The sequence below is a fragment of the Xyrauchen texanus genome, chromosome 37 (genome assembly GCF_025860055.1).
Source record: "Xyrauchen texanus isolate HMW12.3.18 chromosome 37, RBS_HiC_50CHRs, whole genome shotgun sequence".
NCBI classification, from domain to species: domain Eukaryota; kingdom Metazoa; phylum Chordata; class Actinopteri; order Cypriniformes; family Catostomidae; genus Xyrauchen; species Xyrauchen texanus.
Window position 1 is genome coordinate 13,413,118 of NC_068312.1, and position 20,703 is coordinate 13,433,820.

Consider the following 20,703-nt stretch of genomic DNA (forward strand, 5'->3'; position numbering starts at 1 on the left):
TTAGCAATATTAATAATTAATGTGATTATTTATTAAAAATAAAACAATAGCACTTATTATTATTAATAATAATAATAATAATAATAAAAACAATAAAACAATTATTTATATGTATTTATTGTCAGGATTGGGGAATACTTTTTATATCAAATATAAAAACTAATACATAAGAAAAAAGCGATTTAGTTGTGTTGCATATTGCATTGTGGAATTAGTAGTCTTTTTCATCCTACTGCCTATAATAATGAGCACTCAATGAAACTACATTTACCAGCGGTCTGCTCCAGGACTACAACACACAACAAACATGGCGTCGCCGGAGCGGAACCAGGAGCGTGAATGGCTAAAGAGTAATATTATTAGCCAAGAGGATGGAGGCAAAAAATCTGCGCCAATATCGTTCGGCTTTAGTAAAACACTTAGTAAGGTGAAACCCGTAAAGGCAGAAGAGCGAGATTTTTTAACTGAAGTCGAAGGAAGGAACTCAAAGGGTGAGTTGAAGGCTAATGTAGCCTTCGATGCTAGATTGACGAATAATAATGTCATTGAAATAATTGTGACGTTTTGTTTTGATCTCACATGCTATTAGGTTTATGAGAAGGTTAACTACGCACGCATGAACCCCTGCATGTCTCTTTTGTTTTCACAGCACCAAACCGGTGGAGAAACCGAAGGAGCTGATCATCCCGCTGATCCATAAGAACCGCTGGAACCGGCTGGATGCGGGGAAAGAAGACAAGAGCAGCGAAGGAACGACCAAAGATCCGTCTCAGGAGGTGGACACGGTGGAATCACAAGCTGTCAAAGAACTCATAGAAGGTCTGCTGATAATTTGTTATTTTGACTACATAGACATACTTTGTATGGATCCACTAAAAGTCCCAATGGGTTTTGTTGGACATATATTACCATTACCATTACTGTTAGGTTTTGTAGTACCATAGTTACAATCATAGTTATTTGACTATACCGATCAGTCAGTACCTTGGCATATATCGTAACATCTGATACCATGATTGTATAGTCATACTGCCACAGTAATTTTTTTGTAAGAGTCATAGTGTTTCAATATGCTCTAAAATGTTTAGTTAGTCAGCTCTTTGGGTTTTAAAGACAGCCATGCTGAGTTTGTAATTGCTTGTTAAAGTACATGCCAGTTTTACCCAACAACAGTTCTAGATAATGACACTCAACAAAGATCTTATCTTATTTGGGTAGGAGTGATGTGGCATGGCTTGGTGTTTAAAGATCTGGGCTGGTAAGTGAAAGGTAGCAGTTTCAGACCCAGAAGGGGTGACTCATATGCTATCATTGCATTCTTGAGGAAGGAATTTTATTACAGAGAGACTGTCCATGTAGTAAAGATGTAGCCAACTATAAATTGTTTTGAAGAATAATAGATATATGCGATCTGTCCCTCATCTTCTGCAGAGTCTCAACGGTATCAGGAGAGATGGAAGAACGAGCCACAGTCAGATCCAAACTTTGCCATTCCTCTTCTCATGCAGAACCAAGCCCCTCAGGGTTTTGAGGATGGAGACAGAGTCAACGTGGAATTGCGACCAGAGTCGGTATGTCTGTCTCTTTGATGCACAAAAAAGCCCTGTTTTTGCCAGAGTTGGGATTCCTGTGCTTTTCACTGGTCTAGCCAGCAATAAATGAGAGGATCAGAGAGCAGTGTGTACTCTAGTGGAACCAAGACTGTATAGTTGATCTGTGTTTTTGGTTTGTGACTCATGCTGACTACAGCAGCAGCCAACATCAGGGCAGACCTGCATGTGTGCCGCAGACATTTGCTTGACTGTAACCAACTATATTGTATGCAGTATTGGTGCATCTGTATAGTAGTGTCCACAACTCCACAATTTAACTATACTGTGAATATGAGTTGAATAGTTCTTAATGATTAAACTGTAATAAATCCCAACGTTTTGCTCACTTAGTCACTGATTTAGATTTAGTTTCTAGATTTGACTGCTCCAATCCCTTCAACTCTAGGCTGTCTCTTCTAAACCCCGTCCTTCAAATGTCAGAAGTTACATGTCAGACAAACAGAAAGGCAAAGCGTGTTCTCTGATTGGTTAAGTTTTATTAACAAAAAAACAAAAAAAAAATTTTGTTGTGTACAGAGACAAGTGTAATTTATCAGGACAACTATTTCATGGAAATGTAAATGTTCATTATACACTCACCTAAAGGATTATTAGGAACACCTGTTCAATTTCTCATTAATGCAATTATCTAATCAACCAATCACATGGCAGTTGCTTCAATGCATTTAGGGGTGTGGTCCTGGTCAAGACAATCTCCTGAACTCCAAACTGAATGTCAGAATGGGAAAGAAAGGTGATTTAAGCAATTTTGAGCGTGGCATGGTTGTTGGTGCCAGACGGGCCGGTCTGAGTATTTCACAATCTGCTCAGTTACTGGGATTTTCACGCACAACCATTTCTAGGGTTTACAAAGAATGGTGTGAAAAGGGAAAAACATCCAGTATGCGGCAGTCCTGTGGGCTGAAAATGCCTTGTTGATGCTAGAGGTCAGAGGAGAATGGGCCGACTGATTCAAGCTGATAGAAGAGCAACTTTGCCTGAAATAACCACTCGTTACAACCGAGGTATGCAGCAAAGCATTTGTGAAGCCACAACACGCACAACCTTGAGGCGGATGGGCTACAACAGCAGAAGACCCCACCGGGTACCCATCCTCTGATGGCTACTTCCAGCAGGATAATGAACCATGTCACAAAGCTCGAATCATTTCAAATTGGTTTCTTGAACATGACAATGAGTTCACTGTACTAAAATGGCCCCCACAGTCACCAGATCTCAACCCAATACAGCATCTTTGGGATGTGGTGGAACGGGAGCTTCCTGCCCTGGACGTGCATCCCACAAATCTCCATCAACTGCAAGATGCTATCCTATCAATATGGGCCAACATTTCTAAAGACTGCTTTCAGCACCTTGTTGAATCAATGCCACATAGAATTAAGGCAGTTCTGAAGGCGAAAGGGGGTCAAACACAGTATTAGTATGGTGTTCCTAATAATCCTTTAGGTGAGTGTATATTTTTCCAATTATGCCATGATTTTTTATATATAATAATTCATGGAAAAGTAATGGAAATGTATTTGTCAAAAGGTGTGGGAACCCTGCAGAAAAATGCTTGCATCACCTTTTAATCGTTCAAGAATGAAAAATAGCTTGTATCTTTCTGTTGTTCCCTTCTGTGTATTTTTTTCAGTGAAAGGTGAAAGTGTAAACATTTGCACCATTAGCATCACTGAACAGAATTGCAAAAATAATTGGCCTGCCCCAAATTCATGGCATTGGTTGTGCCAATTTTGCAGTGTTGAGCCGGTCATGAGACTCAAACCAACTGAGCAATGTTTTGAAAGCGCCACAGTGTTTAAACTTCAGGGGAATAAACATACAAATGGCATACTTAATAGTGCACCTGTATTATACTAATCTGAGAAAGGGGAAATGTGTTTTAACAGAGAACTAGAAAAACTTATTTTGTATCACTATTGAAGGGTTAGTTCTCCCAAAAATGAAAAGTCTCTCATCATTTACTCACCCTCATACCATCCTATTTTTTTTTTCTGAACACAAACAAAGATTTTTAGAAGAATATTTCAGCTCTGTTGGTCTGACCAAACCTTTGAAGCTCCAAAAATCACATAAAATCCGTAAATTACATAAAAGTAATCCATATGACTCCAGTGGTTTAATCCATGATTTAAGAAGTGATATGATAGGTGTGGGTGAGAAACAGATCAATATTTAAGTCCTTTTTACTCTCTACACTTTCAGAATGTGAAATTGGAGATTTACAGTGGCAAGACAATGTATGTGAACCCTTTGGAATTACCTGCATTTATGTATAAATGTAATCTTTATCTAAGTTACAATAATGAACAAACACAATCTGTTTTAAATAATAACAAACGAATGATTGTATTGTTCTTGTACATTTTGAATACATCATTCATCATGCAGATTGGAGAAAAATAATGTGAACCCCTAGGCCAATGATGTCAACTAAAGCTATTTATTGTCATGAGTTGGGAAACTTGGCATCCAATTAATGAATCGAGATTGAAGGTGTGGGTTAGAGTTACTTTACCTACATAAAAAGACAAAAAATTTAAGTTTGCTATTTACAAAAAGCACCTGCTGACATGGATCATGTCTGAAAGATCTCGGAAGACCTACAATCAATATTTGTTCCTTTGCATAAAGCTGGAAAGGGTTACAAAGTTTTCTCAAAGAGCTTTGATATTTATCTGTCCACAGTTAGAAAAACTGTATATAAACGGAGAAGATTTAGTACTGGGGCTACTCTCCCTAGAAGTGTCCGTCCAGCCAAGATGTCCCGACACCACAGAATGCTCAATAAGGTTAAAAATAATAAGCCCTAAAGTGACAGCTAAACACTTGAAGGAATCATTGGAACAGGTTAACATCTCTGTTCATGAGTCTACTATATGGAAAATATTAATCAGGCATGGCTTTTCATGGCAGAACACCATGAAGGAAGCCACTGCTTTCCAACAAAAACATTGCTGTGTGCCTGAAGTTTGACAAAGACCACCTTGATACGCCACAAAACAACTGGAAATTATGTTTTGCGGACTGATGAAACTAAGGTTGAATTGTTTGGGAAGAACACACATCACTATGTATGGCATAAAAAGGGCACCGCATACCAACATGAAAACATAATCCCAACGGTGAAGTTTGGTGGAGGGAGCATTTTGATTTGGGGCTGCTTTGGAGACTGGACAGCTTACCATCATCAAAGTTTATCAAGATATCCTACAGGATAATGTCAGGGTGGCTGTGCCAGCTGAAGCTCACTAGAAGATGGGTGATGCAGCAGGACAATGTCCCTAAACATCTAAGTAAATCCACTGCAGAATGGCTTCAAAAAAAGAAAATCGCTTTGTTGAGGTTATTGCAGCCAAATGAGGATCGACCAGTTATTAAATCCAAGGGTTCACTTTTTCCATAGCACTGTGAATGTTTAAGGGGTGTGTTCAACAATGACATGAAATATTATAATTGTTTGTGTTGTTAGCTTAAACACATTGTGTTTGTCTTTACTTGTGACTTTGATGAAGATGAGATCACATTTTGTGACCAATTAAAGAAGAAAGCTAGCTAAATCCAAAGGGTTCACATACTTTTTCTTGTCAATGTATAGTAAAAAAAAATACTTAAATATTGATTTGTGTCTCACCCAGACCTATCATATCACTTCTAAAGACATTGCTTTAACCACTGGAGTCGTATGGATGACTTTTATGCTGCCTTTGAACTTCAAAGTTTTGGTCACCATTTACTTGCATTGAAAGGACCTACAGAGTTGAAATGTTCTTCTAAAAATCTCAGTTTTTGTTCTGCAGAAATAAAAAGGTCATACACATCTGCGATGGCATGAAAGTGAGTAAATGATAAGAGAATTTATTTTTTGGGTGATCTATCTCTTAAATGCCAGTGTGTAAAATTGCTTTTATCAGTACTGCACTTTTCTGTGCTTGCTATGGTATGGCTGTTATCAGTGCTTAATAAATGTACAGATTTATATTAGATTTATATGTTATTTATAGATCTCTCTCAGTTTTTTTGCAAATCTTAGCCCCTTCGGTGTGTGTGTACATGCTAAGGATTAAAATTATAATGTAGTTGATTATTAATTTGCAAAGTATGTTTAAACTTACTAGTGTTATATCAGTGTATGTTCTAGAGCTGTACCGCTCGAGCTGTTGTCCAGTAATGTGGCCAAATGTGTTGTCAGCCCAGAGAAATTCAAGGTCATTGTACATGCTGTACTCTTGTTACATTTAAATTGTTTATGTATGTGTGTGTGCGCATAGTATAAGGGTGTGTCCTAATGAAATGAGTGTTGGAAAACTCTCCTGCCGCATCCAAATAGCTTACTCTGCATAATCTCTCTCTACACACACCTCCAGTCCATCACTTGTAGATTGTTTTATGAGCGCGCAAGCTATCTTGATTAGTTTTGAACACGGTTCGCATTCATTATCTTAATGAATGATTTCTACTGCATATCAAAAAGCTTGTTTGTTTAAACGCATTAGGAGAAGCTGTAATATTTCACCTAATTATCACCACCTCTGCATGTTGAGGTGTGTTTCTAATCAGCAGTCTGTGTATCAGTGTCTGAATGTATTTTTGATAGCTTTGTATGTCTCTGTGTATACGCCTGTGCTTGATTTCTCTCTCTCTGTGTGTGTGTGTGTGTGTGTGTGTGTGTGTGTGTGTGTGTGTGTGTGTGTGTGTGTGTGTGTGTGTGTGTGTGTGTGCGCGCGTGCGCGTTCTGAATAGAGAACTGATGTCCATTCTCATTCAGTCCACAGAGGCAGACTATGACAGTGTTCCAGTGGAGGCTTATGGGATGGCGATGCTGAAGGGAATGGGCTGGAAGGCAGGAGAGGGAATCGGACACACATTTAAACAGTAAGCACCTCCCTTTTTCTTGGCTTAATGATATTTCAAGTTGTAATTAAAATGCTAATTTAAAATTATTGGGGACTGAGTAGGTCCAACTTGAAAGGAATATTTTGAATTTAGAGTCTATAAATGGCAGGTTGTCTAGAGCCCTTGGGTTTAGGGGATACAACCAATGATCCCTTTAACTTTTGTTATTGCTGAGCAAATCCTATTTTTGAGAACCTTCGGCCACTTGAGCAGAATATTAAATATACTGTACGATAGACACATTTTTTAACCACTCCACAGATTTAATATTAGCAAACTATTGTTTTGGCTATTGACTGTTGTTGTTTAGGACATCTACTTTGTGTATAACATGAGTAATTTTTCTAACAATTGTTTACAGACAGATTTTTTCACTTTTAATTGACAATATCAAATTTACAGTGGGTCAGAAGTTTACATTCACTAAGTAAACTGCCTTTAAGCAGCTTGGAAAATTCCAGAAAATGATGTCAAGGATTTAGCTTCTTATAGGAGGTGTACTGAATTGGAGGTGTACCTGTGGATGTATTTTATGGCCAACCTTCAAACTCGGTGCCTCTTTGCTTGACATCATGGGAAAATCAAAAGCCAAATCAGCCAAGACCTCAGAATAAAATGTGTGGACCTCCACAAGTCTGGTTCATCCTTGGGAGCAATTCACAAATGTCTGAAGGTACCTCGTTCATCTGTACAAACAATAGGATGCAAGTATAATCACCATGGGAACACACATCCATCATACTGCTGAGGAAGGAGACTAATTCTGTTTCTTAGAGATGAATGTAGTTTGGTGCGAAAAGTGCAAATCTATCCAAGAACAACAGCAAAGGACCTTGTGAAGATGCTGGAGGAAACGGGTAGACAAGTATCTATATCCACAGTATAATGAGTCTGTAACGATGAGGAGGGCGTGGCCGGGCCGTGTGTCTCAAACAGCAGGAGAGAGAGATAAAGGGGAGCCGCCAGTTCGAGAGAGAGAGAGAGAGAGAGAGACACACACATGTGGCCACTGTTTATGTGTGTGCTGGCTCTCTCTCTCCAAGACTCTGCCATGGTTTCTGCATATATCGCTCAACCCATTGCTCACTGCAATCAGAAACAGGTGTAAGACATATTGTACTCAGGTGTATGCACCCTTACCGCTTTCCAGACGAATGCCCCACCACGCCCTCACCTCCACAATTTAGTTTAAAACCCCTTTATTTTAGCGCATAAAAAGGCTTTAAAGGTAAAAACTCAATCAAATTAAATGGGTCACTCATGTTTTGTGGTCTGCTACATGATATCTGAAGATGCCGGATTGAGTAGCACGAGCAATCTTACTCTGCATTCTCTTGTCTCTAGTCTAGAGCACAAATATCAGGAATCCCGCTAAACTTACACATATTTGCATGCTCCAGAGTTAGTTGCGAAATGTAAATGAGACGAGAAGCATTTTTGCACTTATGAAGCCCCAAATACAAGATGAATGTCATTGAATTTACATTTATGCATTTGGCAGATGCATTAATCCAAAGTGACTTACGGAGCACCTATTACAGGGACAGTACCCCTGGAGAAACATGGAGTTAAGTGCCTTGCTCAAGGACACAATGGTGGTGGCTGTGGGGATCAAACCGGCAACCTTCTGCTTAACAGTTCTGTGCTTTAGTCCACTACGGCAATTTGCATAAATGTTCAATGCCGGAAACAATTTGTCCATGTTTCTTAAATTCTCTCAGTCTCAAGTCCTGCCTACTTATAGGTATGCACACGGCTTGAACATGGATATTTATGTATCGCAATATACATGATATAGCAAAGTCTCCATCGATGTGCACTTTTATATCGTCTTATCACCCAGCCCTACTGTACTAGCAAATCACATTCAAAAATAAAAAAATTGATGTAGGATTTGCCCAAGGTGAACCAGACTCTGCAGCAATGGGGTACAACAGGGCTAAAGGCACCCCTTTTTTTATTATTGAATATTGAATATTGATGGTGCAACATGATAACGGAAAGTTGTTTCGATTATAATTCAGTTGTATCCTCACTTGGTGTAAAAATCCCCTGTTGAGTTTAAAATTATACCGTGTAAATACCTTGGCAGTAGTTATAGGGCACAATTTGTCAAATAATGCAAATCATTTGTAACATTAACAAAGGATGCTTACTCAGAATAACTACTTCAGAAAAATTCAACCATTTACTGTTAATTTTAAACACATTTGGCATTTTATTACATCTCAAGTATTCTATTAAAAAACTGATCTATTGTGATGGGATCAGTCATGTGAGCTGCTTTGAACATTTTTCATAACAAATCTATTCTCCCCACTTAAGAAAAACAATGTGTTTAATAGGGGCCTTTAGCCCATGAAACGTGGGGCTTTTTACCACAAACACTATCCTTTAACTTATTTGACACTTATTGTAAATTTATTGATTTAATGACCTTAAACAAAACTTAAAATGATAAATAAGCATTTTGACTCAGAGGAAATGTGTTAATTTCAGGTATTTTCATTAGCTATATAAATTATGTATTATGTAAAATTTGAAAAAATTATAAAAAAAATTAGGTCAAACTACCTCAAAATCAACCTTTAGACTGGAAAGGAAACATTTCCAGTGTATAGTGACAAACCGGTTTTTAGGAAAGTAATTTGGTAGTTTTTGCTGCCATTTAGTGTTTTGGGAGAAAATAAAATCAAAGGAGCCTTTTACCCTGGGGAGCCTTTAGCCCTGTTGTACCCTACTATAATTGTAAATGTGATCCTTTTTTAATATATTTAATATATCTTCATTTTATGGCACATCTGTACTATTTTTTTGTTTTTACGAGCTGTAGTCTCATTACTTGTCCATTGTTTGAAAGATACATTCTTTTTCAGACCTGTTCATCTGAACCTGTAGTTGTTGTTTTTTAAACTGACCTAGTTTATCTAAAGAATAATGAAATAACATTCAGCCATACATAAATGTAATCATATTGAACATGTGTTGCCTGAAATAGCTTTTTTCCTTTTGCAATCTTTCATTTTCAACCTCTGCATTATCTTTATAGTTTCATCACTAGTTTCTAATGCATGTGATGTTTTCTGCTCATGTTCCCTTGTGTTGGGATTATTGTACTGACTGCGGACATTAATGACGGCAGATTATGATTGTATGTCAAATGCAATGAAGAATTATTTCAGACCAGTACTGGGAATCTTTGGCACAGACTGGATGCACACTTTTTAATCTTTTGTGCTTAAGGGCCCATCTGTCCACTTGTATGAACATGGAAATACATGGAATGCTCTTTATAAGGGGTGGAGTACAGCCACACAAAAGTATGGGAGGTTGTGTTAGTAGTCGTTCACACCAGATGCATTCTTGAGTTAAAATACGGCTAGATGCAATACAGCGAAATGAAACAGAATGTCTTAAGATATGTTAAAACGTTGACATGCCATCTTTAAGGATTAGTTCACCCAAAAATTAAAATTCTGTCATCATTTGCTCACCCTCAAGTTAAAAAAATGGCAAGATGCATTGTAGCAGTTAAAAATGCCCATCTACTGCACGTTTACCTTGAAAAATAATAATAAAAAAATACAAAGATGTGTCTTAATTGTTACTTTAAAATTGTATTAAAATTGTATTTCCTCTTTCCCTCTCTCTTCTCTTTTTGCATTAGAGATGTGAAGCCCATAGAGCATCAGTTAAGGCCTAAAGGGCTGGGTTTGGGTGCTGATCGCTCTTCTATTAAAGACCTAGAGCCTGGTCGTCCAAAAAGGCCCCCTAAACCTGGTGATGAGAAGGGGGAGGAAGAGGAGGCTCTGGTCCTGGGACCTGGAGGATGTGTGCTGGTCCTGGCAGGGGCACATAAAGACCTATATGGAAAAGTGAGAACCTTCATCCATGACATATTACTGATATACCAGTGTGAAAAAGCTAAAGAGCTGGAAGTGTTTGAATGACATAAGATGGAAGTACAAAGTCTTCTTATTAGCGAAGCACAAGTAGTTATCAGGTAATATATTGACAAGACAGATTGATCAGTCCTTATTTGGCCATTTTGAGATTATCTGACAATGACCATGCCCATATAGCTAACGGAAGATGTTAGCTCCCCCTTGTGTCAGTACCAAAATGTACTGTCAACCTTGTCAATGGGTAATGGAATTTAAAACTGAAGTGTGTAATTTCTGCAAAACCGAACCGGCCTTGATCAAACTATTAGTCCCGCCCCAACTCATGCATTTGTTGAGTCAGTTTTGTTGTACAGTTGGACAGTTCTTGAGAAAATTCACCCATGAATGTCAGAATAATAGTATCGCTGCATTCATAGGTGCACTCAGTAAGTTTTGTCTTTGTGTCAACTTGGACTTGCACTGACACATAGCGGCATAGATGCAGCATGTCTATCAAAAAAATCAATAGTTTTCAGTTTCAGATGCCATTGAAGAAATTGAGTATTTACATTCAGCCATGATAACTTTAACCAATGAGTGAAAGTGTCAAATAACAGGATGGTTACTGAGATTGAGCAGTATTCAGCTGGTCATGTGATTCTAACACTCCATGTTGAATAAAACAGCTTTTATAAGGTTATTGATATGACTGGAGTCTTCATTTTAATATAAGTTGTCATGATTTCCCCCCTAAGCTCAATAGTTGTGTCATTGTGGTTTGAATGTAATAGAATAATTTTAGTGTCAGCCACCAGTCTTTTTCATTTGTTCTCACTCTGCCTTTCTCAACTCTTACACATTCTGTCTCATATCTGCTCTTACACTGTCTCTGTCACAGATAGAGGGATTGGATCCAGATAATGCCAGAGCTGTAGTCAAACTTGCCATTGGCGGCAAGACGGTGACCATCATTCAGCACTCTTTAAAACTAGTCACCCGCAAGGAGTACGAAAAATACAGCAAAGACTTAAGTAAGTGTTTTCTTACTTTTTTTGTTATGTTATTTATCTATGGTTTTACACTGTCAAAATCTCTTTCGAGCATATTGTTAATGGATATAATAGCATCTATAAAGTCTATCTTTTTTTTTTTTAATTACTACTAGAGTTATCTAGCTTTTCTAGACCTAAATCGAATATGTTTTAAACTGGTGTGAATCAGAATATTCAGGGGGGAAAATAACATTTTAGACATTAGGATTTTATTGGATTGGTAAAATTGGCAATGATATTGTTGGTTAACATTATTTTTCTCCCACCTGTGTGGCCTTGGTTACATAAAAGGTACATAATGGTGTTCAGAGGAGACATACAAGTTACAGTATTACATTTAGATACAAACATTATGAAAGTTATTTTATTTTTGCTATAGAAAGATAGTGTTTTGATGAATCTTGCACAATAAGACCAAGGGCCATTTTTAAGAAATAGTGTGACATATTGTTTTTAAACTGACTTGAGACCATTTTTCAAAGTTGAATGCAGATTTAAGAACTAGCGTGACTGTTTCAGTGTCATTTGAGCATGTGGGATAACAAACTGTTTGGATTCAAATATTTGAACCCAAAACATCATTGGGTTTTATTTTTTAGTAAATAGAAGCTACACACAACACAAAATCATGTCAGTGTGTACACATGCAAGTACTACTATCATGCAGAAAGTAATCTTAGAAAACATAATTTTTTTAACTTTAGCACTAATTACAAATAATTGACTTACCAGAAAATGTGTGATCTGTCTTTGTCTGTCAGGTCGTCTTGGCAAAGCACACAAAGACAAAGAGAGAGAGCAAGAACGAGAACAGCAGTTAAACGGCAAAGATGAGAGAGGAAAAACAGATCGGGGCAGAGAGAGGGAGAAGGACAGAGACCGAGATCAGAAGAAAAGAAAACACAGAGAATCAAGTGCGGACAGGTAAGACATCAGCTCAGTTTTAAATGTGACATCGTTCCAACGTGGCACACTCTTGTGTTTCTGAAAACCCCTTAAACGCAAAAACGTATTCAGGATAATTCTGTAATATATTCTTTTATTTAATCTTTACATTTTTTTAATTGCTTAAACTTACTGTTCCTCCTTGATGTCAGAGATAAACCACCCCCGACAAAGGAGTCCCGGCCCTCCCCCCCAGCCCCGTCTTGGCTGCAACGGGACCTCCGTGTGCGTTTCATAGATAAATCATTCAAAGGAGGCAAATACTACAACTCAAAGGTACTTAACTCTTGCCACATACTCAAGTACATTTACTTGCACTTTAAAAGTTTGATATCAGTCGGACCAAAACAATAATTTGCCTTTTTATAACGTCAAGCAAAAACGTTAGTCCAACCAAAATCGTACAGGTCTGATTTTTGCAAAACATGCGATCATAGATAGGCTTCAGCTAGCATTTACATATGTTAATAGGACCACAACTGGCCTCAGTGTTGTGCACATGTTCCAAAAGACAGATGCTTGCTGCTTTTGTTTGGTTTTGCACATGTGAAGCAAAAGGTAAATCGGAAAACATCTGTCACTTCTTCAGCTTCCTTCTGAGATTCAGTTCCACGTTGTGTCATGTATGCTTGAGAAGACTGTAGCTTCATTAGAAGCACATGTAAATGTTATGACTGTGAGCAAGGTTAAAATCTGTTTTGGAGCACTCAGCATTATTTTATATATTAACTCATCATCATTATGTGATGCCTTTTCTTGTCAGTGTAATTAAAATCATCATTTAATTTGCTTGAATTCATTTTGTGTTTTTAGATGAGAGTTGAGGATGTCCTGGCACCCCACACCTGTGTGTGTCGTACAGAAGAGGGCAGACTGCTGGACGGTAGGACAGAGTTTTAAATGACACTGAAACTGTTGATTGACTGAAAACTAATGGAAAGTTGTACTCATTTATTTTGCTCAGATGTTAGACAGAAGATGCTCGAGACCATTGTGCCCAAGCACGACTCAGACTTCATTATGGTGGTTCTTGGAGAACACAGAGGACAGGTATACAGATTGGCTTGCTTGTATTGTACAACTTGGACGTGTTTTGAACCCTAATGAACTGCCTGCCTGGGTGGCATTTTAGGCATCTAAATATTGCTTCCTTACAAGAAATGTTGGCCAAACCAAAAGATGTTTTTTAGCTATATTAATCATAAATCCTTTCAGACTTAATTTATCATTTTTGTACCTGTATCCATCTTCAGAGATGTGCAGTTCTGCCCCAGACGCATAATGTATACAGTGCAATTGATGAGTGTGTTTCACAGGTGGGCCGCATCTTGAAGCGAGACCGAGAGAAGTGTAGAGTCATGGTTCAGCTGGACCGTTATGAAGAACAGGTGTTCGCTCTCGACTATGACGCCATCTGTCATTATGTGGGTGGAACAGAGAACTGAGAAGTCTTTTGGAAGGCACAACACATCTTTATCCTCCAATGCTCTTAATTTAAACCTGTTCTGTTGCTGACTTTAGTCACCATTGGCTTTTTCCTACATTGTTAGTGACCAATATATCAGATGTAGTCACATTTTTAATACAACCAATACTTAATTTATTTTGTTATTTGTGTTGTATTTTTAAAGGAAATCTTAGACCCTAATTTGAACACAATTTCTGTCTTTTGATACAGATTGGGAGAAAACATTTGCATATTTTGTGTTAAGAAGTGTGAGCGGGATCAATTAAAACATTTGCCATTTTTCACACTGTATATTAAAATAATGAACACCTACATAAGTCATCCTTGTAATTGTAATATAGTAGTGTCTGCTACCAGTTTGTGGAAAAATGTGAACATTATTTTTTTTAATATATGTTTCAGCCCAATGTGATAAGGGAAAAGAGAATCTTGGATAGTAAACTTTCCCTCCAGTGTTTAGTTCGTTATGGTCCAATAAAGATCCCAATTTCTTGTCATACAGTTTATGTAAAAAGTTACGCACGAAGCCGCAAGAATCTGTACGTGTTATCTTTTAATAAAAAAAATCATGACTAAAGTTCCTTCAAAATTGTAACATCACTCTCCTCTTAAATACACACGGAAACATATTTTTAATATTAAACTGTTTACTATAAATGACATGTTCACAATCTAAAGTGGCAAACTGTTTTCAAATGTATAACACAACACATGGTATATTTACAAATGAAGCTATGGCCCATGAGTAAAAAAAAAAAACTTGTAAAAGCCTTTAGTTTTCACATTTACAACATGTTATTAAACTATCATCATAAAGGCTTTATAGACACTATTCCTGCTCAGTCATCCTCATCGTCTTCCTCCAGGCGTCTTATATTCTCAGCATTTGCCCTGAGGACAGCTCCAGGACTGGGATACGGCCTCTGCTGGAACAGGGGTCCTGCTGCTGTGGTGTCCGCCCCTGTCTTTGCCTCATTACGTTTGGGGAGGCCAGTGGACCATGAGCCCCTAAAATAAACAAAAACAAATATTTATATGAAACGCATTTACATTCTAAATATATTAGCTCTATGACAGGTCCATGATGAGTAGAGCGTGCTAATTTCAGTGGAAGGTCATTGAAGTGCTTTTGTAAATCTTTGAAATAGAGGTTAAAGACAACGGCGCCAAAGAATGCAGCTATAAACAGCCAATCGAATCGTTAACCCTGAGTCAATATTATTTATATTTGTTTCATATTATTTATACTTATTTATCATTTGTTAGTTCATTAATCCTGGGTAGTCCGAATTAGAAATTTCACAACGCACATTTGTAAATGCTGAGTTAATGTTTATTTGCACGTTCAAGTGTTTAAATAACTGCATGCCATTTGTGAAAATTTCATAACGTAACTCCGCTCTGGATGTCTTATGATATGTCTTTTGAAACATACTACAAAACCGAAGAAAAAAAAATGTACATCAATAGAATGAAAACGCAAAAACTCGATGAGAGCCAATAAGGTTTAATGTGCTCATTTATAACTTTGCCACGATCGACATTGCCACCATATTTAATTTAAGCACTTTATTAACTATTTAATTGATTTGAGAGTAAATAACTACTTAAATTGTGCGCATTGCACGAAGTGAAATGAAGAATTGGAATATAATCATTCGTATAAATTTACATTTAATTTTCAAGCTTGACAGATCAGTCGCTATTCATTTGCACTTTGGTGTAATATTAGGGTGAGTACATAACAGAATTTATTTTGTGTGATCTATTCCTTTAACCATTAAATGCATACTCATGGTCTTAAGCAGTGGGGATTTCTTTAAGACTGCAAGGGAAGCTCAGCTTCCCCTATAATGTCAAAAAAAATAATGGTCAAATATGTACTATTGTGTAAACAATTTATTGACTAAAAATGCGTTAGAACACGTTCATCTCGAAGACGAGTTCGTTCAGAATCAGCTACATTACATATAGCAGGTCGGCTGACTCGATTTACTTCTCATACATTCCCGTGGCGTCAGTGCATTTCCCTGTTGAAGCCGGCGTCCATTGACTTCAATGGGGCTGCTCTGAACAGTTTTTTCAGTGCTCGAAAATAGGCGGTCATTGGATAAATGCTGCGATTATGTCCGCCCACGGGCTCAGCGTCTCTGGGGGTGAATGAGGAGTGGGCTGGCCGGACTCGGGCTTCAGCGTGATGATTGGAGGATCTGTCGAAAGACTGCATCTCCTTTTGATTGACAGCGAATCTGTACTATAAGAAGTCACTGAAGCTATTTGCGCTCAGTCCCATCGTGGATTTCTCAAGTGTAGTCGAAAGACAAACTGCTGCAACCTATTTCTTTATATTTGTTTGGCGAAATTGCTAGTCAATTTGCATAATACATTCACACAATTATACACCACATTCCTTGTTTCAGTTTTACCAAGTTTAATATATTTTGTTTTAGAGCTTGTTCATTCATTCAGTAGGCTAGGCTAGCGTTGTACAGGTGAAACTGCATGCGATGGCAGAGCGGTGCTAATATTGTCGACCTGATTTTGGCGAAGCCATTTGAAAGTCTTCCTTACGAGGAAAAAATTAGAATTAAACAGCAGGGCAGATCAACACCTAAGATTGATTTAGTGCAAAAAATAGGGTAAATAAGTTTATAATGTAGGCCGAAAATGAGCTTCCCCTCTTTGAAAGACCAGCAGCCGCCACTGGTCTTAAGTGACCTGGGACCTCATTCCACCCTTGTGCCTCATTCATGTTTTGAAGTTATGCCCCCACTTCTTTAGTATTCCTCAACTTGTCTAACAATAAAACAAAAATTGCAAAAATAAAGTTATTACCAAAAGTGTACAGGGTCTTTAGTGACTTGAGATGTGCAAGTGTCTCAATATATATTTATGACAACTTTAATAAACGGTCTAGAAAAGGCAAAATCATATTTTTGTGATTTCATAAGTATACAAGTTTACTATCACAGGATATCTATTTCTTTATTACAAGACAAATGAGTGCCATGTTCATACAAATTACTACAATATAAAGGTCAATTTTCTGCGCAATGGTGGTGAAATAACAGTATCTCTTATGCGTGAATACATATATACTATACATGTTAATTGTTACTCAATGTGGCGCTGTTGTAACGTGGAAGTAAACTATAGCAAGTGCAACACATGAACAGTATGATTTGGCTATTGTCATCAAGTTGTACTGCTTATGTGTAGCTCAATATCTCTTGAAGTTTCAGCGTGGAAGTATTGTATCCAGTTCTATCATTTGTTGCAATATTGCTTTGATATTTGAAAAATAAAACATAAAAATATAGCCTAACAGAATATTTTCTGATCTTTTATTTTCTAATTGTCTTAAAAAATGATCTGAACATTTTACAATATCTGGTCATTTTGTAAATCCATTAGTTATAGATATAAGTACTGTGTAGGTGAAGTAATATTTGGCAAAACACCCATGCATTTAAGGGTTAACCCAGGGTTAAAAACAGACTCGACACATAAGTAAGTATATTAGGAAAATCCCTTGAATGTAAACATTATGGCCATTACCTTGGAGCATCTGAATAGGCACTGGGATCCATAGGATCCATTTCCTCCTGCTGGGGTTTCCGACTTCCTCCTAATAAAAACAAAAGGTTTGCTTTAAATAATTTGGTTGAGACATATATCTGGTGTGACATTTCCTTAAGTATAATATCTGGTATATTTCACGAGACCGTTCATGCATTAACCACCTCTCTTTGATTTGTTGTATGGTCCACTGTCTTCTCTTCGCATTCGTCTATCATGATCTCTGTCCCGATCTCGGTCTCTATCTCTGTCCCGTCCATCCTCCCTGTCTCTGTCCCGCTCTTTATCCCAAACACGCTCTCTGTCTCGTTCCCTCTCTCTCTCTGGCTTCTCGTTCTGGCTGTCCCCTTTGTTGAGTCCAGTCTCACCTAGGAAGCAAATGAAACAAAAACAAGATGTAACCATTTACATGTCTAAAAAAATCAGTTGAGGAAGCACACTGTAACAGAAGCATGGAAGCCTTGTTATGTCTGATATTTGTGTCTGACCTTTCTGTTTTTTAGTAGCCTTGGTGATGACAGCAGCAGGGTCATTGGGGGACAGCCAGCTCACCAAGTCTGTTTCTATATTCCAATAGTACGGAAGACCACTGAGGACAAGAGGATTTTATTTTACAAGGGACCCACTGCCACTGATATAGAATGTTTGGCCTATATGATCACTGATAAACAAACATTATTGATATGACTTGAAGATATTTCCTATACTGTTCTCTATTTTGTAGTATCTTCAAGTGAAATTATGAAACTCCTTACCAAACGGAGTCAAACACTTTGTACCAATTGGTGGGTAAATTCTCGAGCATTGTAGCCTCATAGTCTAAGTTGTTATCGTCATAGTCTTCAGCGATGATCTCCTCTTCGGCTTCTGGTGACGATCAAGGTGATGAGAGGCAATGAAACCAGTAGTCGCTTTGTTTTACCCATAGAATACACAGCAAGCTGAATATGCGTGAAGTATCTTACCGTGGTCAGACTTTTTCACGATTCCTCTTTTAGCGAGACGTGCAAGTAGAGCAGGAGGAAGAGGCATCTGAAGAAAGAGCAAATAATCTCAATCATTGACCATAAACAGTGAGTGGAGGATAGTGCAGAGATGCAACACGTTGAAAACAGATTTGGACAGGATCGTGTTTTTTCTATGCACATCATAATACAATATAATACACACAGTGATTTATTAATCAACACATGCCCATAGCTTACCTTTATGGTGTTCCAAAATGTAGTTATAAGGTTAAAGTTTCATTGTAACGAGCCAAACAAGCATCCCGGGCGCAGAAAAATGACGTAGAAAATGTGCAATGACGTCACAGCAGGGAATTTTTCACTTTGATATAAATATCTTAACAACCTTGTCTTGGAAGGGTTTAAATTGAATATTTCATTTACCAGCGAATTATGTGAATTGGAGAAAGAAACAATTCTTCATTTGTTGTATCGTATTTATTCAAGACTGCTTTGGAACGATTTAGAAACCAATATTAAGAGAAAATTAGGATGTGTGATAATAATTTGTGTATTTGATGTGTTGTTTTATTTTGAATATGATATTCTGGAATGTAAAGAATAATATGAACTACAAGTTGATTATTTTATTGGGGAAATGCCATACACAAGAAAAAATGGGCTCTTTGTAAACCAAATTTCTTTCATTTTATAAATGACTTTGAATAGTATATAAACCTTTTGGGGGGAGGGGAGGGGGCACTGAAAACATGTAAAGTTTTAAATAACTGACATTTATGGAAAATATTTTGTCTGGTAATGTATCTTATATTATTATTGTGGTGAGGGGCATAGAATCCGGGGGGATTTAATCAAAACAAGTAAGTACAGAGGGCCTGGATAGCTCAGCGAGTATTGATGCTGACTACCACCCCTGGAGTCACAAGTTCGAATACAGGGTGTGCTGAGTGACTCCAGCCAGGTTTCCTAAGCAACCAAATTGGCCGGTTTCTAGGGAGGGTAGAGTCACACGGGTAACCTCCTCATGGTTGCGATTTGTGGTTCTCGCTCACTATGGGGCATGTGGAAAGTTTTGCATGGATCGCGGAGGGCAGCATGAGCCTCCAAATGCAATGAGCCTCCATGGTGTCTTGCACAACAAGCAACGTAATAAGATGTGCAGATTGACGGTCTCAGAAGCGAAGGCAACTGAGACTTGTCCTCTGCCACCCAGATTTAGGTGAGAAACCGCACCACCACGAGGATCTATGAGAAAATGGAATAATTCATTTTTTTTTTAAGATTAATATAAAATATATATATTTCCATTTAAGTTCTATGCTAATAACATATTGTTTGCAGCCACATTAAGTTACATTTAATGAACTTAAGTTTTTTTTTCTACCATAGATGGTGATAGCATTGTTTCAAAAATTCTGGATTTGAAGATAAGGGACCACGAATAATATTTTATTATTAAGTAATTAATTCATTAAATTGTTTTAAAAATTTCAGCAAAGATGTGGAAACCAATACAATTACGCTGATCTAAATTGTGCTAAAGATTCTAATATAGGTAATGTTACTGGGTTCGCATCTCCTGTTTTCCCATGTGTAGGAAAAGAAAACCTTGGAAGTTTGCATTTTCAGATTATAAATATAAATAATATTATTGTTATGAGTGCTCCTTGCACTGTTATCAGTGGCGTTGAGATGTTCTCTCATCCATCCATGCGCGTTCTACTCGCTCAGCACCTCGTGCTCCTTTCCAGTTAGATGGCAAAGCACAACACAAACAAATGTGTCCCCCGCTGCCCACTCATGATAAACATACTATTGTACTGACGCAATCTTTGTTTATTAAAATAAAAAGTTGTATTGGGGGGATCAGAACACAGAACTCCTTGAACTAGAGGTGAAAATTTGACCATGTGAAAAATCAATCAGGCATATGCATGCTGTGCTGATCTATCCATTTATTCGCTGACTAACAAAATCTCAGTACAGTGTTACATGTATGGATCAAGTTATCAAATTAATAGGGTCAAATATTTGTAGGAGCACTATAAGTTTTTGGTGGTTCCTTACCACACTCTCCACAGTTTTAGCACAATGTTTTGACTTTTCAGACAGTCCCTTAAACACTAGGCAACATTTCCATAGAATATCAAGGTTAAATGAACAACCTTGAACGATTTTGCCATGACGCAATGACACCAGATGAAATATGCCAATTATATGGGACAAATCACATCTCGTATTGATTCAACAAAGGAGTCATCGTTTCATCATTAAATATGGGATTATACCATATTTTAC

General features: G+C 37.6%; 2 protein-coding genes across 2 annotated transcripts; one reads left to right on the forward strand and one right to left on the reverse strand.

The window, feature by feature from the left end:
• Positions 1 to 301: 301 nt before the first annotated feature.
• LOC127631121 (G-patch domain and KOW motifs-containing protein-like) lies at positions 302 to 14,407 on the forward strand. Its single transcript, XM_052109113.1, has 11 exons — positions 302 to 495; positions 650 to 819; positions 1,432 to 1,571; positions 6,382 to 6,488; positions 10,177 to 10,384; positions 11,292 to 11,424; positions 12,207 to 12,369; positions 12,543 to 12,666; positions 13,204 to 13,273; positions 13,355 to 13,440; positions 13,707 to 14,407. Exons 1-11 carry the CDS (start codon positions 308 to 310, stop codon positions 13,833 to 13,835), a joined length of 1,518 nt encoding a protein of 505 aa, XP_051965073.1. The 5' UTR covers positions 302 to 307; the 3' UTR covers positions 13,836 to 14,407.
• A 108-nt stretch (positions 14,408 to 14,515) lies between these two features.
• LOC127631118 (polyglutamine-binding protein 1-like) lies at positions 14,516 to 18,735 on the reverse strand. Its single transcript, XM_052109111.1, has 7 exons — positions 18,643 to 18,735; positions 18,403 to 18,469; positions 18,193 to 18,304; positions 17,926 to 18,026; positions 17,602 to 17,805; positions 17,417 to 17,486; positions 14,516 to 14,866 (listed from the first exon to the last, which is right to left on the reverse strand). The coding sequence occupies exons 2-7, from the start codon at positions 18,467 to 18,469 to the stop codon at positions 14,698 to 14,700; spliced, it is 723 nt and encodes a 240-aa protein (XP_051965071.1). The 5' UTR covers positions 18,643 to 18,735; the 3' UTR covers positions 14,516 to 14,697.
• Positions 18,736 to 20,703: the final 1,968 nt, after the last annotated feature.